Here is a 27,240-nt window from a genome sequence, read left to right as displayed (position 1 = left end):
CGTTCCTTTAGGAAACATGGAACGAAAAAACGACACAAAGCAACACACACTACAAATCTTAGTTACTTTTTTTCTTAAAAAAAAAAAACCTTGCTTATAAAAACCTAAAAAAACTCTATATAAATCTACAGAGACACTATTAAGAAATGTAAAATGTTCGTGTAATCGTGTACAGGTTGCCGTTCAATTTAAAACGGAGAAACGTGATGTCCGTGTGCTGGGCACTGACAACCTCAACCGCAGCTTGGTTCGGTGCCGCGTCGGCGGCGTGGAAAATATTTCCGCACCGGCAACAGCCGCATCGAGTAATACAACCTCACGATGGCTGGCGGCTACTAGTCACGCGCCTACCGCAAAGTCTACCAGCGTGTCGCAAAAATGTTGTCAGTGAGAGGTTAAGTCCTGGTTACCAATAGCACAAAGGGGGCAGAGGTCAGGGTTTGGTTCACGTTGGGTGCAGGAATCTCAATGACTGGGGCACGGCACAGCCATTCCCGAACCAACGAAACCAGCCGCGCTGTCCCAGGTTTGTGCTTTTTATCATCATTACGATGTTGGCAGCTCCTTGGTCGGTTGGTTCCTTTATGGTGGGGAAAGGTTGGAGATAGGGCATCGAGAATGTTGCAACTGCAATGCGATGCGGATTCATTGAGCGACTGTGACCGCACCTCGATACGGTCTACGGAAACAAGTTGTGCATGTCGTGTATTATAAAGAGTGTCTGTCAAGTCATAGGCAGAGGGGAAAAACAGGACATGAGTTTGGGCTTAAGCGCAAAGCACCAACATGACTCAAATGCACCAATCACGCACAATTGCCCGGACCTCTCAAGTCTCACATGCTCGTTGTTTTGCATCCCCCCCCCCACGCGCTTCACATGCATGATAATCAGAACTCGTTTACACATTGGACACAGAAATTCCACTCCTGCCACTTAAATCTGTGGCTGGTCTCACGCCACCGCGTGTCAATCGCGCACCAGTCGCCCGAATAAACTCAATGCTTCACCGCTTTTCCATCTTGAGAGGTCAGCATTAAATTATTCTCTCATGATTACGTGAATTTAGTTCTTACCTAACTTTATAGACCACGATTTTTTCAAAAGCTCAGTTTCGATACCGGTTAGTGCTTAGGAATACAACGATTTCAAGTGTGCTTCAATAAACAAAATATTATTTCGGTTTTCACGAGCACCATTTGTAATCCTAACCCGATTTCAAGCATTTTCGTCTTCCCATGCTCTCAATTGATTAAGGCTCTCTACTACAAGGTCGTAAAGACTACAACGCTGGTTGTTTTTGTTGTTGTTGTTGTCGTCGCGTCTGTAATCGGACACCCCAACAGTTTTGGCCTACGTCCTTTCAAAAGTTTTTTTTAAGTGCGTCACAGAATATTACCGTATCCGGTATACATCGCGGGTCTACGTGGGAACAAAAAAAACATCTACAGCCTGTAGCTATATTTGGAGGTAAAAAAAAAATGAGAAATGTAAATAGTCAACAATGTACAAGTCATTAGATATCCTAAATATACAGGGGATTAATGAAGGTTTCATCCATTATTAAACAATTAGACGGCAGTTTCAGCTCTGTCAATTAAACTATGCGTGTTAGCAAGCACCTATGAAGGCCGGAATGGCAAATGAGGGTGTGGGTGGACAGCACCACAACCGGCCCCATTTGTCTCCCCAGTGGCGATGTTTACACACGCAACAGGTACTCGTTTGGTGCTGAGTAGACGTAGGCAAGGCCCAGGACTGGTACAGATAATCGTCACTGGTATTGGCCATGAATGGGTATCGAACTCGGATCAATGGGTTTGTGATGCTGCGCGCTTACCACTGCGCCACCACTCTCCCCTGTGCTTTGGCGATCAGACCTGGACACCGACTTGTGAATTGCTCCACACATCTAAACTCAACAGGAATAAATGCCTACAAAACGCCACGTGTCCGCCACTTCATTGGCAACACCCACCGTGGATTTAAGAGGGCCCCAGGTGTTGTCCAAACCCTTGGGTTTGAGCGATTTGGATGCTTCTGCGGAGTCACCTTGAAGACCGCTCAAGTTTGTATGGGATAATATTCAACCGCACAGTTCAAACTGCTGTCTAAATTTATATATGTATATTTCATAACAGATGAAATCTTCATGGTCACCCTGCATTATCTACCAAAAAAGTCTAATTCCCGTAGGATACTCCTTTCATTAAAGAGTCCTGCCGCAAACTGAAGTTAAGAGCATCTACATGAGCAAGTGCTTAGTGAGGGTTTTACATCTCGACAAATGATTTGGTTCTCAATTTTCATGGCTGCACGAGAGACGGGAGGCCTGGCTGCCAAGCCAATGCCAGGCTAAAGATGTTCTCTCACCCTGCCACAAGGCACAGTCGCCTGCAAACACTCACGGCCCCCGGCAGCCCAACCTCTCTGCTTCAACAGCCTCCGTTCTCTTAACGCCGCAATTTAGGCTGTGATTTTGGTTTTCGAAAATCGTGACTTTTAAGATAGTCTGTGAAATCTCGGAAAATGTGGAAATACATCGGGTTACGCGCTCCCTTTCTTTCCTTTCGAAAGTGTCGTACGTCAGGGGTAGCGGGTGAGCCGTCCGAGCTAATCCCATTATCATTCCGTGAATGTTATCAACAGCTACCGTGCCAAAATCGTAGCCTTAGACATGATACACTGGGGCCAGTGTAGGGCAATTGTCTCAGCCTCCCTTGTACTATGAGCGACTGGCAACTCGGAAAGGAAATGGCATGGAGTGCCGGAGTTCTGTCTAACCAACAAGAAAAGAGATTGTTTAAAAGTCTGTTTTCGAATCATTGATTGAACTCCTTTTCGTGTTTGGTTTGTTTTCCTTCCCCTGCACCTCCTACTAGCACGGTTGGCTATGTACGGTGCGAAAGAAGTTCTACATACATACATACAGACCTAGGCAGCATACAACCATGGGAAGTCATGTGAATTCTGGCTACAAGCCGAATGGAAATTGCCATCCAAGTTGCCTGCAATGAAAAGCGGCGATCAAATTTGTCCAAATTTGGGAAATGATCACCTATGTTGAATGTCACCCACGATTGACCTAAAATCACCACTGCGTAGTTTTTTCGGATTTTACCACGTATTGTTCGGCATGATGTCAGGACGTTTCACTCCAGCATGTAGAGAGCGCTATTGCCCTAAAAGCGTTTGAGTGTATCATGGACTTTAGAGTAAAAATATATGCACTATCAATCTCATGATCACAACTCGGGAGCCCGAGATCGCGACTCAATTGAGTCGCGATCTTAGTTCTGGGGCTGGTCGCAGCAGTGAGCTATGTGACCAGTACTGCCTGACTTGAGCCGTATGGTTCTGGACCTCAGAGGTGAGGGCTTTAGATTAAAATGTCACAAACGTTATTACAAGAATGCTTGAGATTCCATTAAAATTATTCCAAGAATAATAACATTTCATTTAAAAATTATTCCAAAATGAAGGACTTTTCATAAAAACATTTCCAGGAAGGGCAATGTTCCCATTAAAAATTATTCCAGGAATAATGGATTTTTCATTCCAAAAGTGATTCCAGGAAGGCTGAAGTTTCCATTAAATTATTCCAGGAATAACAATGTTTCCATATCATTCGAGGAATTATGAAATTTCATTGAAAGTTATTCCCTGAATGACAGTGGCCATTAAAATTATTTCAGGAATGATAGTAATCGTGATAATTATTCCAAGAATGATGGAATTTCCTTTAAAAAAATATGCCCAGGAACGATGAAATTCCTATATAAACTATTCCAGGAATGATAGAGATTCTTTTAAAATGATTCCGGAAATCCTGAAACCATACTATATTATTTTTAAAAAGTTTTGCTGGCTGGATTCATGGCTGCCTGGCTGGATTTCTGTCTGGTGCACAAGTGCATGTGCACGGTGGTGACATCACCAATCGTATCTGTATGACCGTCGCCCGCATTCCCCAGCGTTGAGCCAGCTTTGTGAATCTCGCTGGCGTAACGCTCCCCCACCCACCCTCCACCCCATGTGACAGGGGAGAGAGATAGAGGGAGGGAGGGAGGGAGGGACGGAGGGAGGGAGGGAGGGAGGGAGGGAGGGAGGGAGGGAGGGAGGGAGGGAGGGAGGGAGGGAGGGAGGGAGGGAGAAAGGAAAGTAATAGAGCAAAATGGAAAGAGAGAGTGAGGTATAGCAACAAGCAGTGGGAGGGAATATTAGGGAGAGGCAAGAGAGGAAAGGGAGATGTGGGAATAAGGAGAGCGAGGGTGAGAGTAGAGAGAGATACAGGGAGGGAGACAGGGGGGAGGGAAGTGAGACATAGTGGACGGAGCAGAGGAATATTGAGGGGGAGGGAGAAGATGGGGCATGAAGAGAGACACAGACAGAGACAACGTGAGAAATAGAGATTCATGTCGATATACAGTGCAGAGTAGCGAAGAAAAAGGTTGTGAGAAACAAGGCTCTCGTTATCAGATAACGTTTTGCTGGCTGGGTGGGAGAGACGGACAAACAAATGGTCACGTCGAAAGAACATGCTGGTTGCTGTTTTTTTCAAGTATTCCATAAATTATGGAAAATTTGTACAACTCATCCCAGGAAAGGTTCAATCTCGATCGAAATTATTGCAGAAATTTGGAAATGTCCATATAATTATTCCATAAATTAGGGAATTCCATGTAAATATTCCCAGAAATCATGGAATATTGATGCAAATCATTCCAGGATTCATAGAGTTTCCATCCATAAACTACTAAAAACCCTATTGTAAGAGTTAATGACAATAATGTCATTAAGGCAAAGCAAATGTTCTGTTGTTTTCTTCAAATGGAGAAAAAAATATAAAATCACTTTTTTTCGTTGTCCTCACCTCCGACTCAACTCTGCTCCACGACCCCAGCCCAACAAACCGATACCAACCACTAACCCCCAGATGCTGACCGCACGAGACCCAGCACCTATCCTTCTCTCCCTACCACCACCACTACCACTCACCCACTCCCCGCACATCACTAAACCCCAAGCGTTGTGCTTCTCCCTTCTTCTAAAGGAAGGTCACGGCCGCCCTCGATGTGCACTACTGTCACTACAGGAATGAGAGTGGTGGCGGAGTGGCCTCAGTGCTACGGGGGTGCGTTACAGAACGCAGGCCGGAGAGTTGATGGGCAGTGGTGGCCCAGTATCTTCCTCCTTCTCGTCGTCGACTACCTCCGCATCCTCCAGTTTTCCCATCTTCCCGCCCGCCTGGGACAAGAGAGAACGTCGCAAGTGAGCACGTGCACAGCGGAAATTGACTAAATAACGATGCCAGTGAAAGCGATTCGAGACCTGACGAACAGTATGTACCTCGAATTATTGTAAATAACTGTAATGAAAATATCTTTTTACTTTAATTATAAAAATAGCAGAAGAAATTAAGAATCACTAAATGTCTTGGCACCAAATTTCTGCACAAATGTAAGATTAACTTAAATATATTTTATTTAGATAGCGTGTGAACAAGTCACGTGAATTGGACAACAAAGAGAGAAGGATCTATGATTCGGACTGTCATCCCACTCCTGTGCCCAGCATTGCCGATTGCCCCTCTTGACCCTCTTGTCCGATTGTTTGGGACCCCCACGTCGTGTGGCGTCCCAATGGCGACCGGGAATAGCACCACGTGGGTGTGCGGGGTCGCATCCCTGTCAACCCCTTACCAGTGCCCTACCTTGTTACAGACTAATTCAGACCGTATTGGTCACCCCGTGCCCCTTATACATCTCAACGTTCATCCTACAAAGTCCCATCGCAAGGGGGAAACACAAACAGACAAATATATATATATGCCCGTATTGAAACGGCTGTACGCCGTATGGACCTGGAAACTCAATTTCCCTGTACAAGAATACGGGTAAAGCGTGTGAGTTGACAGCTGTGGGGTCGCGATGGGTGCTCTCGCTACCGCATCCTCCTCCGCTTGTTCCGCCTTCCGCTGCCGCTTGCTGGATTTGAAGATGCTGTCAATCCTCTTCTGCTTGGTCGCCTGCGGGTAAAACCTCAGTCGCTCCACACCCTTGCGGATGCGATCCTCCCTGCGCTCCGTGATGCGCACACACGCGCGAGCACGCACACAAACAAAGATCCTGTTTTAGCTTCATGCAGCATCGCGACGAGAGATTTTTTGTTATTCCAGTTCGATCCTGATTGCGCAATCACTGTCATGTCATGAGATACGTGATCCATTTGGAGCCCTTTCACAACAGTGCAAAACTTCATGTTCGAGAAAGGCCCATGGAAGCAGATATCGCAGAACTACTTCTGAGATCCCTGCAAGTGGCAGCACTTTCCCATCCACCCTGCTGCAGAGTAATACTGATAATAATGCTTTCATCTTCTTGGTTCTTTCGGTAAAGTCACGTAGAAGGGAAGTAATAAAATAATAAAAATAAAACATAATAAAATAACGTCGTGAGAATTATTTTATTTTATTATGTTTTATTTTTATTATTTTATTACTTCCCTTCTACGTGACTTTATCGAAAGAACCAAGAAGATGAATCCCTGCAGTCACGAAAGCTTTAAATCGAAATAATGCTTTCATTTCATATAACGTCATTCATGCCAACAGCATCCTACAATGCTTTGCAATGCTGTTCATCACATGACAGTCAAAGCGATCATTTAAATTCGAAGATGAAACTTTACACGACGATGTCACGTGGCATATGACGTGTTACGTTGGGAGATGATGTCACGCAATGACGTCAACGAAAACGCCAAGACAAATTCTTTCAGTCTTATTGCCCGGTTTTTGGGCACTATTACCTCGATGAATGTGGCCGGTTTTCTCTGGGGTAAGTCCCCAGTAGCAACACAACTTGACGCTAAGCTTCCATTCATATTGAATCGCCTTTACGAGCGTCAACGTGACTCCCCCCCCCTCCCCCACCCTGCAGCCCGTTCGAGGCAGACAAACGGCGCCGACGCATTGGCCGGAAAAGCGTTAGGCCGCAAAAAAAACAAGAAGGAAGGCCTCACTTGATGACATGCTTCTCCACCGCGAGGAACTGCACCAGGCCCTCCTCGTCCGGAGTGGAGGCCACCAGGCTCTCGGGAACCCCCTCCAGACACACGGACGGGTTCTTGAAGAGTTCACGGGCTCCCTTGAAGTCCCAAGCGGTGGGCACTGTAAACTTCTGCAATGCACCGACAAAGTCACCGCCCGTTGTCCTCTGTCAGAATCGGCCAAACGCAATCGCACTGCAACGCACCTCTGTTGTTACGTTACACTATTGTGATCATTACTCGGCAATTTTTGCAGAAAATCTCAACCGAGTATCAAGACACTTTTTCAGGAGGCTCCTGCCGAGTGTTTTGCAGGAAGGGGTCGATGCTGCAACTGCTGCTGTTGCGTGTGATCTCCAATAAGTAATTTTCAGCGGGAATTTACAGCATTGGGATGTTTGATATACACCACTTGTATTGTGTACGCATTTAGTTTTTCAGCTTGCTTTTTTTTACTTTACTGCCGCTCCATTGTTAGTCATGCCAACCTAGCCAAGGCATTTCCTGCCCACTCACTGACATGATTTGCGTTCTCGAATCCGTTTGTTTGTCTTTCTGTCTCTCGGCATGCTACACCACCACCACCACGTTGGCCGGTGTTTGTCGCGAGCCCTCGTCTCACCTTGGTATCCAGGTGCTTCAAGATGCCCTCAATGCTGTGGTACTTCCTGATGAGGGGCAGGGCCTTCTTAGGTCCCATGCCAGTGATGGACTCGCAATAGTCACAGCCCAGCAGGATGCAAAGGTCAATGAACTGCACAACGCAGGGAACACACGGTGCAAGCACAGGACACGCGTAAGCCGTTAGCCCAGGCAGTGGCCTGGTTCGGACCCAGGATTCGACCACCTGTGATTACAACTAGAGTTCTCTCGTGCGATCTCAGCTCGGTCACCAATTCCTGCATGAAGAAGAGCCGCATTCAATTCTATTCTGCGCTCATAATTTAACAAAATTCCAGGTCTGAGAAATAAATACAATTTGGTTACAGGGCAGGCGGGAAAGTGCTCTCCCCTACTGTGTGGACTAGCGGTAACTAGAAGTGATCTCAGAGGAAGGTCTGTGATATCCGCATCTGCGGACCATTTCCTAACATGAATGGTTGCACTGATCTGCGAGAGCTATGAATAGATTCTTTGTTTCATTGACGTGATGCCAATAACACGATTGTGATTAAATTTGGAGGGGATTTTTTTTTATGTACATTAACACATTTAAAGGCATGCATCAATGAGACAGAGAATAAGTGAGCCTATTGTATTTGAAAGAGAACAAAATATGATTGCAAAAAATATATACTTGGTGACATAGCTGCATTGGCAGTGGTGCACAAGCACACATAACATAAACATTCAACACGTTTCCAAATAATACCACTGTAGCTTTAAAAGAAAGGTATGAAATGTGAGATTTTGGGCAGTGCCGCTTCTTTACAGCACATAAATAGACACCATTCCACCCCTGCGGCCTCTCTATGCTCGCTGACTTAGAACCATTGCTTGATATGTCGTCTACTACTATATACTTTTTAAATCCTTTATATTAAGTCCGCTTGCTTGCTTGCTTGCGCGCTTACGACCGTGCAAATCTTTCGGTCGTTTTTTAACCCACTTCCCGTGATCCAATCGAGCTGACATTTTGCACACAGACTCGTTGTGCGTGACAATTTATTTTCGTGAAAAAATTTTTTCCTAAATTTTCCACTTTTTAGGAAGAAAAAAATTTCATATTTAATTTAAAATACCAATGTGATAAAAATGAAACTCTTACTCAAGAAAAACAGAAATGAATAATAAAATAAAACCGGTGCCACGCATATAAAGGATTTATAGTGAAAAACTTTGTTTTTACGGGTTAATTTATTTGTTTTAAGGCCGCAGTGTTATTAACCAATGTTGAGGGTTTTTTTCACGATTTCGGAAGATTCTTTAAGCCTGGCAGTTCACAATCTCTAAACGCACCACGCGTTACGCCGATTCGCTATTAACGACGCGGGCGACAAACCTCCACCTGTAATTTCCCCATTAAACCCATGGTCCGGCGACATTAAAACACCCCCGCTGGCAGATAAACCCATTTACATGGGGGTGGATAACCCCCGCTGCTTTTTGGGTCATGAACCCTCCTGCCAAATTCATCGCCAAACAGACAACAGGCATCACTGTAACCTTCACGTAAAGCTCTTCCGTCACGCACGATGAGGCCCAATTAAAGTGAGTGTGCTGATCCCTCTGTTCCCCTGAGCTGTCTTTAAAAAAGAACCCGGGGCCTGGGCTGCGTGAACGGAGGAGAATATTAAACGCGCCACCACCTGAGACGCAACAACGAGACGAGCCATTCCTGTCAAACCCCACCCCCAGCAAGCGTGACATGCACACTGACACGATCTTGAATCTAAGGGGTGCTTTCCAGAAGTTTGGTGGGGGGAAAGAAAGAGAAAAGTGAAGTGGTAAAAAGGTGAGTCCGTGCAACAGCTTGGCTTCCACGCCAATGCTGGCAGAATATTCTCCAATAGAGGGAGCTCTAGAGAGTCCTAGAAACTCTGAACAGTAATTGGCCTTCTCTTCCATGCTGGCCAGATTAAAATAAACTATTGCACTTTTATTTTATTTCACCAGCTAAGGCCCCACTGAGCTACGTAGCTCTTTTTTTCAGAAGCGATCTGGCCACCACAAACGATAGCTACATGAAGTGGCTTGTCATCGTGTGGAAATTTAGAACAGCCAAATACTCTAAGCGCATGTTGCTTCTAAATATGGAGGGAAAAACAGGAGGAAAAATTCACGCCACCATGGGGAGAACATGCAAACTCCAAATATACAGCAGGTGTCAGGGTTTGTTTAGAACCCACAACCTCCTGTATACCAGGCGAGGTCGTTAACATCTCGCAACCTATTGTCTGTGGTGAAGACATTTACCCAGCTGGGTGGAAAGAGGCACTGGGGGGGGGGGGTGGAGGTGATTTAGGAAACTTGCAACTTTGTTTCAAATGCCACGCCGTGAGGTCGAATCAACCCAGCGACCTCCAGATTGCAAGTCCAGTTTTCTAACCATTGTGTAGTGTCATTGATGATGTGAGCGGTACTGTGTGTGTGGTGTCATTGATGACGGCACTGTAGTGTAGCGACAGTACAGTGTGAGTGGTACTGTGTGTGTGGTGTCATTGATGACGGCACTGTAGTGTAGCGACAGTACAGTGTGAGCGGTACTGTATGGGCGGAGCTTCTCCCTGGCACCGGACGGGCAAACCAGGGAAGAGGCTGGGTAAACACGAGGGGGCACGTGACCGGATGAGATGGTAACAAGGGCCAGGGTGAGGGTGAGAGGAACACGTGAGGTGGGTCCTGATCCCTCACGAAGGATCTGGGAAAGGGGCGTGGCCAAGGGCGGGGCCTGGCCACGCCGCAGCGTATAAAAGCCGAGTCCCGGGGGGGACCGGAGTTAGTCCTGGCTGGGAAGAAACCTTCGTGGTCGTGGTCCTCGGTCTCCGGACGTCGCACACGTGGACCAGGCTGTCCTGGTCCGATGTAGTAGTTGTCCCGTCCAGAGTGTATATAGCCATTTCCCCCAAGTGTATAGAGTTAAGTATAGGAAAGATGGGTTACCACCCTATGTCGCTATCCCGTTAGTGTTAAGAGTTTGTGATGTTAGTTAATTAAACGTGTTGCCTCCAAGTTCTAGTGTGCGCCTCGATTGAACCCATTACAATTACACCACAGCAGCAGCATCTCTCTTTGTACTATATTAGCGTGCGCGGTTAACCCCGCTTGTGTGTGTAGAATCCCACCTCTTCTTGCGTCAGCTTCAGACCGGCGAGCACCTCCGACAGGCAAATCTCCTTGAGAGTCCTGTGCACAAGAATAGAGAGATCACCAAAACAATGAAGAAGAATCGCACGTACGTGTGGATTCTCTAACGTTTTCCAACACGCGTTTGTCCTCGGATCTCTTAGCAGTATACGAATGCCAATGCAAGTATTTTATGCCATTTTATCACCGAACTGTGTGCAAGCTTTGGACAACCATCTATTTAATATGGCCAGTTTTCTAGAGGGTAAGTCCCTAACTGATGGACAACTGTAAACTAAACTTCCATGTACATTGGATCATCTGTACAAAGAGTTATCACGTCCGTCTTTAACTTTAGCAACTTTAGCAAGTTAAAGACGGATGGCCACAACATAATTCAGCCAAGACTTCAAACCGGAGTTGGAAAGTGGTAAAACAAAAAAAATCCCAGTCGCTACGAGGAAGACCGTTCGCCGCTGCCTCGTGCGCCGCGTGGGTGAGAGACGCGTCGCAGCGCCGGTGGCGACGACGAGGGGGGGTCACGCGACCCGTGTTCGCTCTTACGGGTTGTTGTGAATCTTGAGGCCACGCACAAGCACCGGCGTGCCGAAGGGCAGCGCATCCATGTCCTCGGTGGCCACCGCGTACGCCTTCCCGGCGAGCACCAGCGCCGCGCACGTGGCCTCCGCCTCGCTCTTGGCCTGTGCCGGGCCGGGAGATAGAGACGAGAGATGGAGCAGACGGGACCACAGCTCAGGTCGCATGCAACATTAAAATATTTCAACCGTAGAATTAAAATCTGTAAATGGCGAGAAAGCCCATCACAATAGAGAAACCAGCGCAGGCAAGAAAACAAAAGGTTTCAAGAAACACACAAACACGTGCACTGTGTGTGTCAAAAGCTGTCAGCCTTTTATGGGACACCACCGGTTCAGAAGAACTGCATTGTGGTCCATTTGTCTTGATAGTGATCGAGGGTTCCCACGTGTAATCATCACAGCTGGGCAGATTCCTAGATTCACTCCTCATCAGCGTTCTTTTGAACCACCACCCGGTCACCCCGAGCACCAAATCTTAGTCCAGGCGCCCAGATTAAATATTTTACTTCTTGGTACCATCTGAGCTGACAAAACTAGTGCTGTGCCAACATCTTTGAATTGCCAGTAAGAGTGAATCGTGCAATAACCCTATTTAATAAACATGTCATCAAATAATCCACTTGTATTATTCACATACAGCAACTGGTATCACTAAATATTTGCTACCTCTAGTGGTAATTAAAGTCTGCAAATCACTAGAAAATGCATCACAAGAGAAAAACTCGTGTAGGCCGGAACCAGCCGATTTAATAAAACACAATTGTGTGCATTGCATGTACAAAAGCTCTCAGATGAAAAAAAATGCAGTTCTTTTGAGCTGGTGGTCTGGATAAGGCTGAGAGCTTTTGTACATGCACTGCTGCACATCTCTGTGTGCTGTTAAACCTCGAGTGGTACCGAATTCCGCCGTGGCTCATGGGCCAACTTGTGGAGCAAATCCCCAGTGCGTGCTCTACCTTAATGACGGGCACTCCCATGAGCTTCAGCATCCTCATGCACTCCTGCTCAAACGTGTCCCTCTTCTCGGCACTGGTGAGCTCTGCACGTCGCACACGGAGGGCAACGAGCGATCACGACAAACCAGGCGACGACCTCCATCGCGCTCGTCTCCTCCAGGTGCGCGGTCATCGCTCACCTCTTCACAGAACCCATCTCAGATTTGCCCTCCCCCCCCCCCCCCCCGTGAGTCTTCCCCCACTGGTCACCCGAGGACAGGTGCACGCCGGTTGGGCGCGGGTTTTAGTGGCGTGGCTATTGAGTGCGCGGACGGCGCAACTGCCACCCGAGGCCTGCGGGCAGGAGGAGCCCAGGCGCCAGGCTACGAAGAGGTCGGAGAGGAAGGGGGGGGGGGGAGCCCCGTTTCATTCCGTGCAACAGGGCCCGTGCTGACCACACTCCACCGCTAGGCATGGCTCACGTGCCCGACTTCTGAAGAGGTCCATTACATCACCGTTATGATAGCGAATCGTTATGATTCATATTTGTGTTAACATATTTCGTGGTGCTGATATCATTTTTTTCCCCTCGGAGCCTTCGCGATGAAATGACATAATTGCCAAAATACATGAACGTGATTACGGTTAAAGTACACGTAATACGTGTTGCACTCTACTCTCTGAGGCATAGGTTTAGGGAAATAACGAGAGAGCTGAGCAAGCGATCGGGGAGAAGAGGGGAGCGGACAAGGAAACCTTTGAGGGAGGAGGAAAAGAAGTGGGCAATCCGGCACGGCCTGCACGCGTTGCAGAGAAGAGTTGAGAGCCAGCACGTCCAGACGACTGGAGCGTTCAGGCCTCGGCGAACCTCGTGAAACGAGGACGTCGTACACCAGTGGGGAACATTGAACAATGGGAATGTTTCCCGATTCTGTAATGTCAAGAAGCTCTTCCAGAGGTATCTGTCCAGGCGTGTGCCAACCCCATCCCATGAGTGCACTCGCACCCTTCTTCTACGGCAGCGATGGCCAACTGGTGTCTCCCCAGCCGCATGCATCTCTTTAATCCACCAGACGTGGCTCTATGGAAGGGGCATAACGTAGGGCGCCATGGTGGCGAGATGTTAACTACTTAGCCTGGTATACAGGTCATGGGTTCGATCCCGACCCTGACGCCAGTATATTTGGAGTTTGTACGTGTCTCTCCCCGTGGTCGTGTGGATTTTTCTCCAGGTCCTCCGGTTTTTCCCTCCATATTTAGAATCATGCGTTGAGAGTATTTGGCTGCTACTATAAATTTCCACGCGACAAGCCACTTCGTTGAGCTATCATTTGTGGCCAGGTCGCTTCTGAAAATAGAGCTAGACAGCTCAGTGTGCATTACCTGGTAAAATAAAGTTCACTAGTTTATAGAACGCACTATCACAGTAGCAAAGAATAATGAATGTTCCCCTGCTGTGCCGAAAACTGTCAAGATATATATACACTTATATATATACTTGGCTCTTTGCAGAACTCAGAGGTACTTTTTTGCCTCTTGGTCTGTTACAGGTTTTTTTACGCCACCATCTGTACAACAGCTGCCTCTCCACCACATGCTCAGAACCAAGAGCTCCCTGTCCAACAGCTACGCGACACTGTTTTCCACTCCCGTTGCATTCCTCAAAGTTGCGTGTAAAATGCACGGCACCGTGTTTATGCGGAGGTGCCAACCGGAGCCCGGCGCTGTGAACACGCTGGATTGGGCCATGCATCGACGTCATTCCGCGGGCCACCGTGCAGTTCAACACTCCGGTGTGTAACGAATTGGCATGTTTCGTTTACGTGACAAACCTCACTAAATGGCTGTGCCGGGTGTTGGAGGGTTTAACGACACAGTTATATATTTACGCGATCTAACCCGAGAAAAAACCTCTGTTATGGACAATAGTGGTCGCGAAAGCCTACGTGAAGGGTAACTGGTTTCCTCGTGTTCCCCGCCGCGTTACTCACCGGTCCACCCTGGGGTCGTCGAAGTCTCCGCCGGAACTGGCGAATCGGTGGCCTCGGCGTTTGCCTGCGACGGAGAGAGACAGCGGTCAGAACCCGGCAGGATCCGCACTCCTTCCCAAACGGCACTGAACAATACAACAGCCGCCATTCGCCACTAAGTGGCGGTGAGGTCACCACGGCGCTTGTGGCAGGCGAGGTGCACTTTAAGGCCACGAGAAGTGTTGAAAGCCCGCTGGCAGGAGGTCACGGCACAGACCCATGTGCCATGGGTTGACTGACTTGAGATGAGCAGCACAGCGCATTACGGTCAAACAACCAGATGACTACTACCACGGAATCTGCTTGGTCAACTGCAGTGGATCGACAAAGCTGATGATAATTATTACCGATTATTAATATGTGTAATACTATATTTACACCAAAGTTTTTTTTTCTTGACAAAGAGATTCTGAGCTCTTGGCTTGGTCAGTGACATAATGTTTATATTTTGTAGCAACGCATCACGCCGCCCCGCGAGAAGATCATCCCAGTTGCATTACACCGTGCCCAAGACCACAATAAGGTTCATATATTACTATAGTACTATACTGCCTTCAACTTTTATGAACAACTGGGTATTTAAAGTTAGCGATTTGTCGTATTATCTGCCTGTATAGGAAATGAAAAAATACAATTACTTTACTATGCAAGTTACAAATTTGAGTTTAATATGCGTTTTTAATTTATTTTGGGCCTCTTTATAACAATATATGCTACAGGCCCTGCACTAGATTAATCCGGCACTGGGTAGTGATGATGATAGTAGTGATTTAAACACCCAGGCAAGAACTTGACAATGCCCACCGACCTTTGCTGCAGCCTCCTTAGCCGCCCGAAAAGCTGAAAACAAACAAAGAGAAGAACAAAGTTTTCACAGTCGTTCTACAAACTCACAGACGCTTTAGTGATAAGTAAATGTTTGTTGATGTTTAAACCAAATACAGTAGACTGTCGATTATCCGCGCAATCGACGCAGAGCACGGCTGCGGATAATCCCAAATTGTGGATAACACAAAAATTTAAATTTGCCGCGGATCTCTGTGCCAAAAACTAACCATCGACTGATCGATGCCAGCGCTCAGTGAAAATAATATCACTTCCCTGCTCCGGCCTACCAGAAAAGTATTTCCACTAGGTGGACAGCAGAGCCACGCCAATCAAAATCAATCAAACTCTGCCCATTGTTATAAAGATGTGGAACTACTGGACTGGAGAGGCGATCACGTGGATTTCGGATTAACCGGAGCACACATCTTTTCGGTTTTAGCACGTGACTTGTAATAAACATTTCCATGAATAACAATCTATCACTATTTTTAGATGATTAATTTGTGCCTAAGGGAAAGTCCACGGGTTATTAATTTACGTCAAAATTTCAGGCACGTGTGTGGCACATTAGGAATGGATCACTCTTTTAATTATATCCTTGTGCAGCAAGGGAGTAAAGTGTGGTTCTGTGAAGGTCCTGATGTGCTGTGCATTGCATCAATGCATGTGTGTACAGCAGTGTGATGACTGAGTCGGGCCTGTAGGTGGCTGGCAGGGTTAATGAATAACCGCACGTGTAAACCAGCCACATGGTTAATGGCGTCTCGGAAGAATTGCTGCGTGTAACGCGCGTTGTTGCATTTTACAGAGTGACGGTGCTGTTCTTCACAAGATTAATATTGACTACAATAAATAAATGTGCTTGCCCTCGATTTGGAGCACCTGCCTACATCCTTCATTTCGAGTGTGCAACACGTGGTTAATGCGTAAATCGGATAAACCGCACGCGGATTATCGAGAGTCTACTGTAATTGTCTCTTTTCCTACTGGTTACCTTCGCAACTGTACGTGGTCTGGTAACAACAATCAAGTCTTTATTGACGAAAAGCAAAGGTCAACCGCAAAGCACGGCCTTCCAACAGGCAGCATCACCACTCCAACCATGCCGTCCCAAAAAAACAGGGAGAAAAACGCAAACTCCATCCCGTTTTAACGCACTGCACACGTGTGCACCTAATAATGCATTGTTGCATGGAGCTGGGTGCAAGACGACAGTCAGCCGATTGGCAGGTCGTGAGCGGTGGAGTAGCGTGTGGTCACTCCCCACCTATCCCAACGTGTCTGATCAACGTGAAAGAGAAGACAAAATGCCCTCTTTATTTTGCTGTTATGGAAGCCCTTCTGCCAGCAGTGGCATGGGAAAGCAAATTGCAGGGCTGCGCATTTACCTTCTCTAAAAGTGCTGTTGTAAAGGAGTCGGGGTGCTCGACTCATGATGTCCAGGTACCGCATCACGTGACGTACCATGGTGTTCAACAACAACAGCAGCAACGGGTACTTCCACTGCTACGCGAGTCGAAAGGATCAGCACCACGTTCGTCACAGACACTGTCCTTGGAGCAACAGCGACAAATCATAGGAGCCTGATGATGTTTGGGGCAATTAGCTGTTGTTCAAAAAGAGAGAGACTTTGACCGAATTACAAATGGAGAAGCTGCTCGCATCGCAGTTGTTTAATTCTTTTTATTTTAATCGATACCTTCGATGGCGACTTGCCTCACCGCTGCGCGCTTTTTCAGCTGAAAAACAAATGCGGCAGAATCCACGGTTACGACACAGTTCACACGAGTCTTCGCCTGCGAGAGAGAATCACACGAGTTCACACGAGTCTCCGCTTGAATTTAGATTTAAAGTTTTCGTGACTGCAGGGATTAATATTCTTGGTTCTTTTGGTAAAATCACGTAGAAGGGAAATAATATATATTTTATTATTTCCCTTCTACGTGACTTTACCGAAAGAACCAAGAATATAGCCTTCACTTGCATGAGAGAATCACAGCAGACATTTATTTATATGTGCTGTGATAATTGCTCAAAACATCTCAAATATTTTATATCATCGAGTTTGGAGAGAGTGATGGTGTAGTGGCTAGTGCATCGCACAGCGAACCTGGTGAACCTGAGTTTCCATACCTCGTCAGGGCTAAGATCAGTGGCGAGTGATATTTGTAGCGGTCCCTGGGAATCCCCTTCACAAACCCTTATGACCAATGTGGCGATGCATGGTTAAACTAAAACCCAAGCCTGATGCAGCATGGGATCGCCTTCATCCACCAGTGGATTGAGAAACAGCTGTAAACTATTTATATTTACTGCAGAATACGGTGTGGAGCAGTGCACTGGATTGTCAATATGATGACCTGAGTTGGATTCCCAGCCCTGGTTAACATCGGTGCCAAACACTTTCTGAATTGACCCTGGTTCCTTTCTACTTCACCAACCAGCACTGACGAGTATGGTGAAGTATGTTCAAGCCACCCCTATGGCCGAAAGGTGTAGGGATGCTTTCATCCAGCATTAGATTAGCAAAGGCCAGTAAATCATAACAGACAGTAGGGGCAAGTGCTGTTAGCGAGTAGCACCGATAAAGGCCGGCACGTCACACGAGGGGGCGGGTGGCCAGCACCACTCCCGGCTGCCTTTGTCTCCCCAGTGGCGATGTTTACACACCACACCAGGTACTGATTTGAGGCTGAGTCGACCTAGGGGAAGGCCCAGGACCGGTTCAGATAATCATCACTGGTATTGTCCGTGAGCGGGGATCGAAGTCGGGTCGCCGGGTTCGTAGCGCGTCGCGCTAACCGCTACACTACCGCTCCCCGTCACACATGCGCACGCACACACACGTACGCACACGTACGCACACGTACGGCCCTTACCAGGGGAGCCTTGAGGATGGGTGGGGGGCCATCGAACACGAAGATGGGGAGGATTCCCAGCTCCATGAGTCCCACTGTGCGGTAGAACGTGCCCAGCAGGTGGCTGCACAACAGGGGGAGTCACTGTCAGTGGCATCGGCAATGTTACGTAGAACTGTAATGTTACGTAGAACTGTGATGTTATGTAGAACTACAATGTTATGTAGAACTGTGTCCGCTTGCTAGAAGACTTACCACGCCACCATCGATGGGAACTGCTCTAGGATCTGCTATTGGATCTACAGGACAGATTATTGTGACGTGCGATGGGATCTGCTATGGGATATGCCTCAGTGTCTTCTGGTGGACTTGTTATTCGTAACTCAACACTTTATTACCCAAGTTATGAGATCTGCTGTGGGATATAAATTCAAATCTGCTATGGAGCCAAGAGATTGAACCTGAGATGAGTTATTAAAATGTGATCTGCTATTGGGATCTGTTATTGAGATCTGCTTTTGAGATCTGCTTTTGGGGTCTGCTATCGGGGTCTGGTATTGGGATCTGCTTTTGGGATCTGATTTTGGGGTCTGATTTTGGGGTCTGCTATTGGGATCTGCTTTTGGGGTCTGCTATTGGAGTCTGCTATTGGGATCTGCTTTTGGGGTCTGCTATGGGACTTAGGATATGGCCCCGGGGCGTGCACCTGTGCCGCATGTAGCCCATGCTGCTGGCGAACTGGTGGAGGAAGATGGAAGCGTCCACAGCCAGGCGCCGATCTGCGTGGGTTCGGCACAAGCGGGGTTAGAATGGACAGAGCGCCGCAGTCAGTCTCAAACTTCCGGAAAACACGCACACCGCTTCGTAAGCCATGTTCTACGTGGTCAGCGGATAACCGTACTTGCAATGGATTCCTCAATCAATCTGCTAATCGGGGGGGGGGGGGGGGTGTGGAGAAGCACAACAAACTCAACACAAACGGCAGTTCTAAAGAAGCGAGTTTTAAATGGAGATGTCAAAGTTCACAGCTCCAGTCGTGAGTGCAGAGGTCGACAACCGAAAGGACGAGAGACAATTTTTTCGAACTCTGTTTAAAAAACAAAAAACAACTAAATAATTCACGAGCCGCAATGCACCGTGGGTGAATACGAGACGGCGATCCTCAATAAATAACGTCGCAAAGCGGCGCACCGAAGCCGAGCCGCGTACCCCTGTGGCTAGAGTGACTAGCCCCTCCCCCTCCTCCTGGGGCTAGAGTGACTAGCCCCTCCCCCTCCTCCCCCTGTGGCTAGAGTGACTAGCCCCTCCCCCTCCTCCTGGGGCTAGAGTGACTAGCCCCTCCCCCTCCTCCTGGGGCTAGAGTGACTAGCCCCTCCCCCTCCTCCCCCTGGGGCTAGAGTGACTAGCCCCCCCCTCCCCCTTTTGCTAAAGTGACTAGCCCCTCCCCCTCCTCCCTCTGGGGCTAGAGTGACTAGCCCCTCCCCCTGTGGCTAGAGTGACTAGCCCCTCCCCCTCCTCCTGTAGCTAGAGTGACTAGCCCCTCCCCCTCCTCCCCTTGGGGCTAGAGTGACTAGCCCCTCCCCCTCCTCCCCCTGGGGTTAGAGTGACTAGCCCCTCCCCCTCCTCCCCCTGGGGCCAGAGTGACTAGCCCCTCCTCCTCCCCCTGGGGCTAGAGTGACTAGCCCTTCCCCCTCCTCCCCCTGTGGCTAGAGTGACTAGCCCCTCCCCCTGGGGCTAGAGTGACTAGCCCCTCCCCCTGTGGCTAGAGTGACTAGCCCCTCCCCCTGGGGCTAGAGTGACTAGCCCCTCCTCCTGTGGCTAGAGTTGTTCTGCAATCATCTCGTGAGTGCGGTAATTCTTCCTCTTGCCAGGGGCTGCACGCTGCACCCCCTGGGGGCACGAGATGCCCTTTCTGGGGGCGCGAGACGTGGCCAGATTTATTTTTGAAGTAAATCATCGAAAACACAAATTAAGCACTGGCGCGTAAGTACAAATACTTTGTTTACATCGAACCACACGTATTTATTAACATTTTACTTTTGTTTTTGGGGCCGTCCATAAATGACGTCACGCACCTAGGGGGGGGGCGGGTCAGACATTTGTGACGATGTGTGACGAGGGGGAGGGGGTTGAGAAATGTGACGTCACAACAAAATGCGCAACTTTAAATAAATATAGACAACGTTCTACTTTATTAAATAGACTTATTGTTAAATGTTTTCTTCTACAACATCAGAGTGCAGCGCCACATTAAATACGCACTACAAAGACAATAGTTTAAAGCGATTTGAAGCATTTTTTGGGGGGGGCAGAGCTTTGTGACGTCATATTTGAGGGGGTCTGACTTTTTGTGACGCCGTGTGACGAAGGGGGGGGGGGTCAAAAATCGTCCAAAATCGCGAGGCTTAGTGTGCTTAAATAAATAAGTAAAAGGGAACATTCCTGCATCGCCATTAATTTGCAGCGAGCTTCAGAGCTGCGACGCATTTCGCAGGGTCTCACGGGGTCGGCAGCTGCAGCCGCACCATTGCTGTTCACCCCACGTTGTTGAACAGCAGAGGGCAGTGCCGCTAAAGAAAAGCCACATTCTAATTGACAACGCTCCCAACGCCTCTCAGAGTCAATTCAGTTTTGGTCGGCACGTTGACGCCTTCCTGACACCAAATCTGGCACCCAAAGCGCCATTTGCATCATTAAGCGTAACAAAATAAACAACTCTAATGCATATTCTTGGTTCTTTCGGTAAAGTCACGTAGAAGGGAAACAATAAAATAATAAAAATATATTAGTATTTTTTAAAATAAATGTTTTCATTATTTTAGAAAATAAAAAATATATATATAATTTAAAAAAATATTTTATAAAATAATAAAAAAAGATTTTTTCTTATTTTATTGTTTCCCTTCTACGTGAGTTTACCGAAAGAATCAAGAATATGACTCTAATGCAGTTAAATATAAATAATTAACATCTCGCTGTGGCTGTGACCTGCCGCGTGATAGTCCGGCACGGCGAGTGGAGCCACTCATCCAGCAGTGGATGGACCTTGCAAATCAGACCCCAGAACTGTGGGAACGTCCTCATTGTATCTCCTGTTAGTAGCCAATGGCAAGGGCTTCGTCCGCTTTCTGTCGGCTTCGGCGTCACACTCCAAGGGAGGCGATTCACTCGGTGTACTGATGATGAGGGTCGTCATTGTATGAGTGTTTAGGGGCAGTCCATAAATGACGTCACGCAGCTGGGGGGGGGGGGGGTCAGACATTTGTGACGATATGTGACGAGGGGGCGGGGGTTTGAGAAATGTGACGTCACATCAAAATGCGCAACTTTAAATAAATATAGGCAACACGTTCTACTTAATTAAATATACTTAATAAGAAATGTTTTCGCCTACAACATCAGAGTGCAGCGCCACATTCAATACGCACTACAATGACAATAATTTAAAGCGATTTGAAGCATGTTTTTTGGGGGGGGGGGGCAGAGCGTTATGACGTCATATTTCAGGGGGGGTCTGACTTTTTGTGACGCCGTGTGACGAGGGGGGAGGGGTCAAAAATCTTTCAAAATCGCGTGACGTCATTTATGGACGGCCCCTTAATACGAGATTGATGGATGGAAAGGTCTTTTTTTTTATTTTTCAACGTTTCGAGCCACACGCATAGACGACTTTATGCCAAGACAAATGTCATGTTTCATCATCCCACCACCAGAGCATCATTAGGATGTACATCAGTCATCCATCGTGTGCACTCACAGGGCGATCCATATATAGATGCCCCACTCAATAGCAGGGAGAAATGCGCACACACTGTGCACGTCTCCCCACCAATCTCATTGCATCGATTCATTCAATCTGATCATTCCCTCCTCCGTAAAGTACGAATCCATCGCTGTCACAGTACTCTCGCGGTTGCTGAGAAGAAAATTAAGAGATCCCATTACAAATCAGTGGGGTATCTAACAATGGATCACCCCTGTGTATAATCGATCGTGCACTGCCCCGATTTTATTTACTCCCTTCACACCCTAGACCGGCCAAGGAGCGTTGCAAGGTTGCGAGTTCAAATCCTGGTCGGGAGTTGGTTGGTTGACAGCCAATCGTACCCTCCTTTGCAATCCCCCTAACACTTTGTGGGAGAGTTAAACGGTAGCTATTCAATGGATATACTCACCCCCGCCATAGGAACGTGGAATCTCCACCCACTGTCTCAGGGACATATAAACAGAAGAAGGGCACCTTCCTCAATGCTGCAGCTGAGGAGCAAGACTTCGCTTTCATTTCTCCGACCTGCGTCGCGTGGACATTTGGCATTCATAGTTCACTCCCTCCGCCGGCAGAGGGCCGGGGGGGGAGGTCATTGCCTGGTTCACGAACGTGACCCCTGAGCCGCAGCGTTGGAGACGGGGGGGAGCTGTGTGTGTGGCTGGTGGGGGGAGGAGGGAGGCAGGGGAGGGAGAGGCGGGGAGGCTCTCGATCACGGCTCGGGGTGAATCGAGGACGCGTCGCGGGATGGGCACAGCCGCGCTCCGGCCGCTAGGTGGTGGTGGGGGGGGGCTCTGAGCCGTGTGCGGCTCGCACAATAGCAGCAGCAGCTGCTGCCCCCCCCCATCACCACCACAAAAACAAAGATCTCCTGTATAGCCTTAACAGACTGTTGGAGGCAAGTCGTGTTAGCGAGCCCCTGTGATGGCCGGAACGGCACACAAAGGGGGGTTGCTCAGCACCACGCCCGGCCGCCTTCGTCTCTCCAGTGGCGATGTTTACACCGTCGCACCATGTACTCATTTAAGGCTGAGTCGACCTCGGGGTGACCCAGGACCGTTTCAGATAATCGTCGCTGGCATTGGCCGTGAACGAGGGAATCGAACTCGGGTGGCCGGGTTCGTAGCGGAGCGCGCAACACCCCCCACGCGCACACACGCACACACACACACGCACACACGCGCACACACACGCACACACACACGCACGCACGCACACACACGCGCACATGCTCACACGCGCACACGCACGCACACACGCGCGCACACACACGCACGCGCACGCACGCACACGCACACACACGCGCACACGCGCACACGCACACACACGCGCACACGCGCGCACACACACGCACGCACACACACGTAGCTCTCACAGCAGCACACGCAACGAACACGCACCCGGCTCACACGCATTGCGCTCAGCAGGGAGGGTTCGTTTTCAGTCGGAGCAGTGTTTGCGGGCGGGGGGGTTGTGCTGCTGGGTTTAAGAGGCCCCGAGAAATATTCCAGGAGAAATAATCCCAGACTCCGCAGCGACCACAAAGACAAAGACCCCCCCGCCCCCGTGTAGCCTGAACAGACTGTTGGGGCAAGTGCTGTTAGCGAGCACCTACGAAAGACCGGAATGGTGTACGCGAGGGGGTGTGTGGCCAATACCACGCCCGACCGCCTTTGTCTCGCTAGTGGCGATGTTTACGCACATGTACTCATTTGAGGCTGAGTCGACCAAGGGGATGCCCAGGACACAGTTCAAATAACCGTCACTGGCGTTGGCCGTGAGCGGGAATCGAACTCGGGTGAATGGGTTCTCAGCGCAGCGGCTTACTGCTCCACCACGGCGCACAACACAGCACACACAGACAGCTCACACACAGCTCACACACACAGCTCACACACACACACAGCTCACACACAGCTCACACACACAGCACTCACACACAGCTCACACACACAGCACTCACACACAGCTCACACACAGCTCACACACACAGCACACACACACAGCACACACACAGCATACACACAGCTCACACACACAGCTCACACAAACACAGCTCACACACACCCCTAGCACACAGCTCACACACACACAGCTCACACACACAGCACTCATACACAGCTCACACACACACACAGCACAATCACACACACACCACACACACACAGCTCACACACAGCTCACACACACACCACACAGCTCAAACACACAGCTCACACACACAGCTCACACACACAGCGTACACACAGCTCAAACACACACACCACACAGCTCACACACACACAGCTCACACACACACACAGCTCACACACATAGCTCACACACACAGCTCACACACACACAGCTCACACACACACACAGCTCACACACATAGCTCACACACACAGCTCACACACACACACACAGCTTACACACACACACAGCTCACACACAGCTCACACGCACAGCTCACACACACACAGCTCACACACACCACATAGCTCACACACAGCTCACACACACCTAGCACATAGCTCTCACACACACAGCACAATCACACACACACACACAGCTCACACATAGCTCACACACACACCTAGCACATAGCTCACACACAGCTCACACACACACAGTTCACACAGCTCACACATAGCTCACACACACCTAGCACATAGCTCACACACACAGCTCACACACACCACATAGCTCACACATAGCTCACACACACACCACATAGCTCACACACACACACATCACACACACACATAGCTCACACACACATCACACACACGCGCGCGCGTGCACATTTTCCAGTGCGCGGCTCAAATAAACACGCCGCGGCTCGCCAGACTTCTTGCCTCGTAACTCGCACAAAGAAGTCGTCGACTCGCGCGAGGAACACGACGAAGACAAAGATAAAGATCCCCCTTGTAGCCTTCAACAGGCTGTAGGGGCAAGTGCTGTTAGCGAGCACCTGTGAAGGCCGGCACGGTACAGGAGGGGGTGGGTGGCCAACACCACGCCCGGCCGCCTTTGTCTCCCCAGTGTCGATGTTTACACACCGCACCAGGTATTCATTTGAGGCCGAGTCGACCTAGGGGATGTCCAGGACCGGTTCAGATAATCGTCATTGACGTTGGCCGTGAGCGGGAATCGAGCTCGGGTCACCGGGTTCGTAGCGCAGCGTGCTGACCGCTACCACCACCGCTCCCCACACACATACACACACACATACACACACACGTACACATGTACACACACACGTACACATGTACACATACACACACACGTACACATGTACACACACACACGTACACACCTCGCAAAAATAACAGTGCCGACTGCAGCACAAAGCTCGGGTAAAAAAAAACCCACTACATGGCACAGCGCCAACTGCACAGCCCACAAAAAAAACACTCGGCTACTCATGCACACAGCCAGCGCACAGCTCAGAAAAAAATGTTACACCGCTCAACAACACGGCACAGCGTAGAATCCGTAGATGGTGACTAAAAAAGCATACAGCACAGCTTTCACATAGCATACACGTAGCTCGCAAAAAAAACCAGGAAACTAGCAGTACATATATAGCTCACAAAACAGCTCGCAATACAGCCAGCGACATTGCTCACACACACACAAACACACCGCCCGACTCAATAGCTGACCACACACACCACCACACAGCTGACCGCTAATACGGTAACATATATACAGTATAGCCCGCACCCAGCAGCGAATAAGAGCAGCCTCCCTCCCTCCCACCCCGCCTCCAAGATCATGCAGCAGCAACAACAGCAGCAACAACAACAGCAGCAACAACAACAACAATCATCATTCGCAACAGCCTCGTTTGCATCCCTCTCCGCGAGAGAGCAGGCACCACCACCACAATAGATGATTGCCGATGGTGTCTCTCTGATCGTCACAGCCGCTCGCTCGCTCGCACACCGAGACAGACCCCCCCCCACCCGGCTGCCATCTCGAGCAGGGAAAATGCAAATCTGCCCCCTTGTTGTTTTTTTTCAACATTTCATGTCGGGACGCCGATCACGGCCATTGCTCCCTGCGCGCGCCCGCGCGTGCATGCACGCAGATGATGATGATGACGACGGTGATGATGACGACGGTGGTGATGATGATGATGACGACGGTGGTTATTATGATGATGATTACGGTGGTGATGATGATGATGACGACGGTGATGATGATGACGGTGGTGACGATGATGATGATGACGACGGTGGTGATGATTATGACGGTGGTGATGATGATGACGGTGGTGACGATGATGATGACGACGGTGATGATGATGACGGTGGTGACGATGATGATGACGACGGTGATGATGACGACGACGGTGATGGTGATGATGACGGTGGTGGTGATGATGATGATGACGGTGGTGATGATGATGACGACGACGATGATGACGGTGGTGATGATGACGACGACGGTGGTGATGATGACGACGACGGTGGTGATGATGATGACGACGGTGGTGATGATGATGGTGATGACGATGATTATGACGATGGTGATGATGGTGACGATGGTGATGATGATGATGACGGTGGTGATGATGACGGTGGTGGTGATGATGATGACGGTGGTGGTGATGATGACGGTGGTGGTGATGATGATGACGGTGGTGGTGATGATGACGACGACGACGACGATGATAACGGTGATGATGATGATGACGACGATGACGATCAGTGTTGATATTGACGACGGTGGTGGTAACGAGGACGACGGTGACGCTCATAATGATGATGACGTCAATAACAAAGACCAGGACGATGTTGACGGTGCCGATGATGATGGTGGTGGTGGTTATTTTGATGACAACAACGGCGACGCTCAACAATAATGTTGATGATGAAGGCGATGATGTTGCACGGCTCTGCTGCTGCCACCGCTGCAGATGCTGATGTTACTTAGAGCGCTTGTGTGTATGTGCGCGTGTGTGTGCGCGCGCGTGTGTGTGTATACGGGGGGCGCATGCGGGGTTTAAATGCCTCCCAGCTGTGCGCTCCTACCTCGGTAGTCCTCGAGCACCTTATAGTGCACGGCAGCGCCCGCCTCGTCAGAGATCAGGTCGGTGAGCTTCAGAATCCCCATCTCCGTGTCGAACCCAGTTCTCCGACGCTGAAGGAGCAGCGGTGGGTGGGGATCGAGAGATTTGGGATAAACGATGTCTTTGAGTTTGTGTTTTTAGCAACGGTCGTGCGATCGAGACTCGCACAGCACAGCAGAATCGATTCGCCACCCCCCGCTCTCATGCACGAATCGCGAAATGGCGATCTTGAAGTCCCTTTAAACAGAGCGTGCACCGCAAGCAGCAGCAGCAGCGAGCGAGTGAGCACACGCACGCGTTGCTTGCTCGGCAGCGCCCTTTAAATCCCCGG

General features: G+C 49.0%; 1 protein-coding gene across 1 annotated transcript; it reads right to left on the bottom strand.

Annotated features, from left to right (window-relative positions):
- Positions 1–27,240, bottom strand: LOC144946630 (flap endonuclease 1-like). Its single transcript, XM_078875651.1, has 13 exons — positions 26,872–27,240; positions 18,791–18,863; positions 18,106–18,208; positions 16,926–16,965; positions 15,207–15,238; positions 14,360–14,423; positions 12,390–12,472; positions 11,399–11,535; positions 10,834–10,894; positions 7,671–7,802; positions 7,022–7,179; positions 5,946–6,075; positions 1–5,245 (listed from the first exon to the last, which is right to left on the bottom strand). Exons 1-13 carry the CDS (start codon positions 26,951–26,953, stop codon positions 5,138–5,140), a joined length of 1,203 nt encoding a protein of 400 aa, XP_078731777.1. The 5' UTR covers positions 26,954–27,240; the 3' UTR covers positions 1–5,137.

This window comes from Lampetra fluviatilis, chromosome 42 (assembly GCF_964198595.1).
Source record: "Lampetra fluviatilis chromosome 42, kcLamFluv1.1, whole genome shotgun sequence".
In the NCBI taxonomy this organism is placed as follows: Eukaryota; Metazoa; Chordata; class Hyperoartia; order Petromyzontiformes; family Petromyzontidae; genus Lampetra; species Lampetra fluviatilis.
Note: the sequence above shows the minus strand (reverse complement) of the source record. Positions and strands in the feature narration are given on the sequence as shown.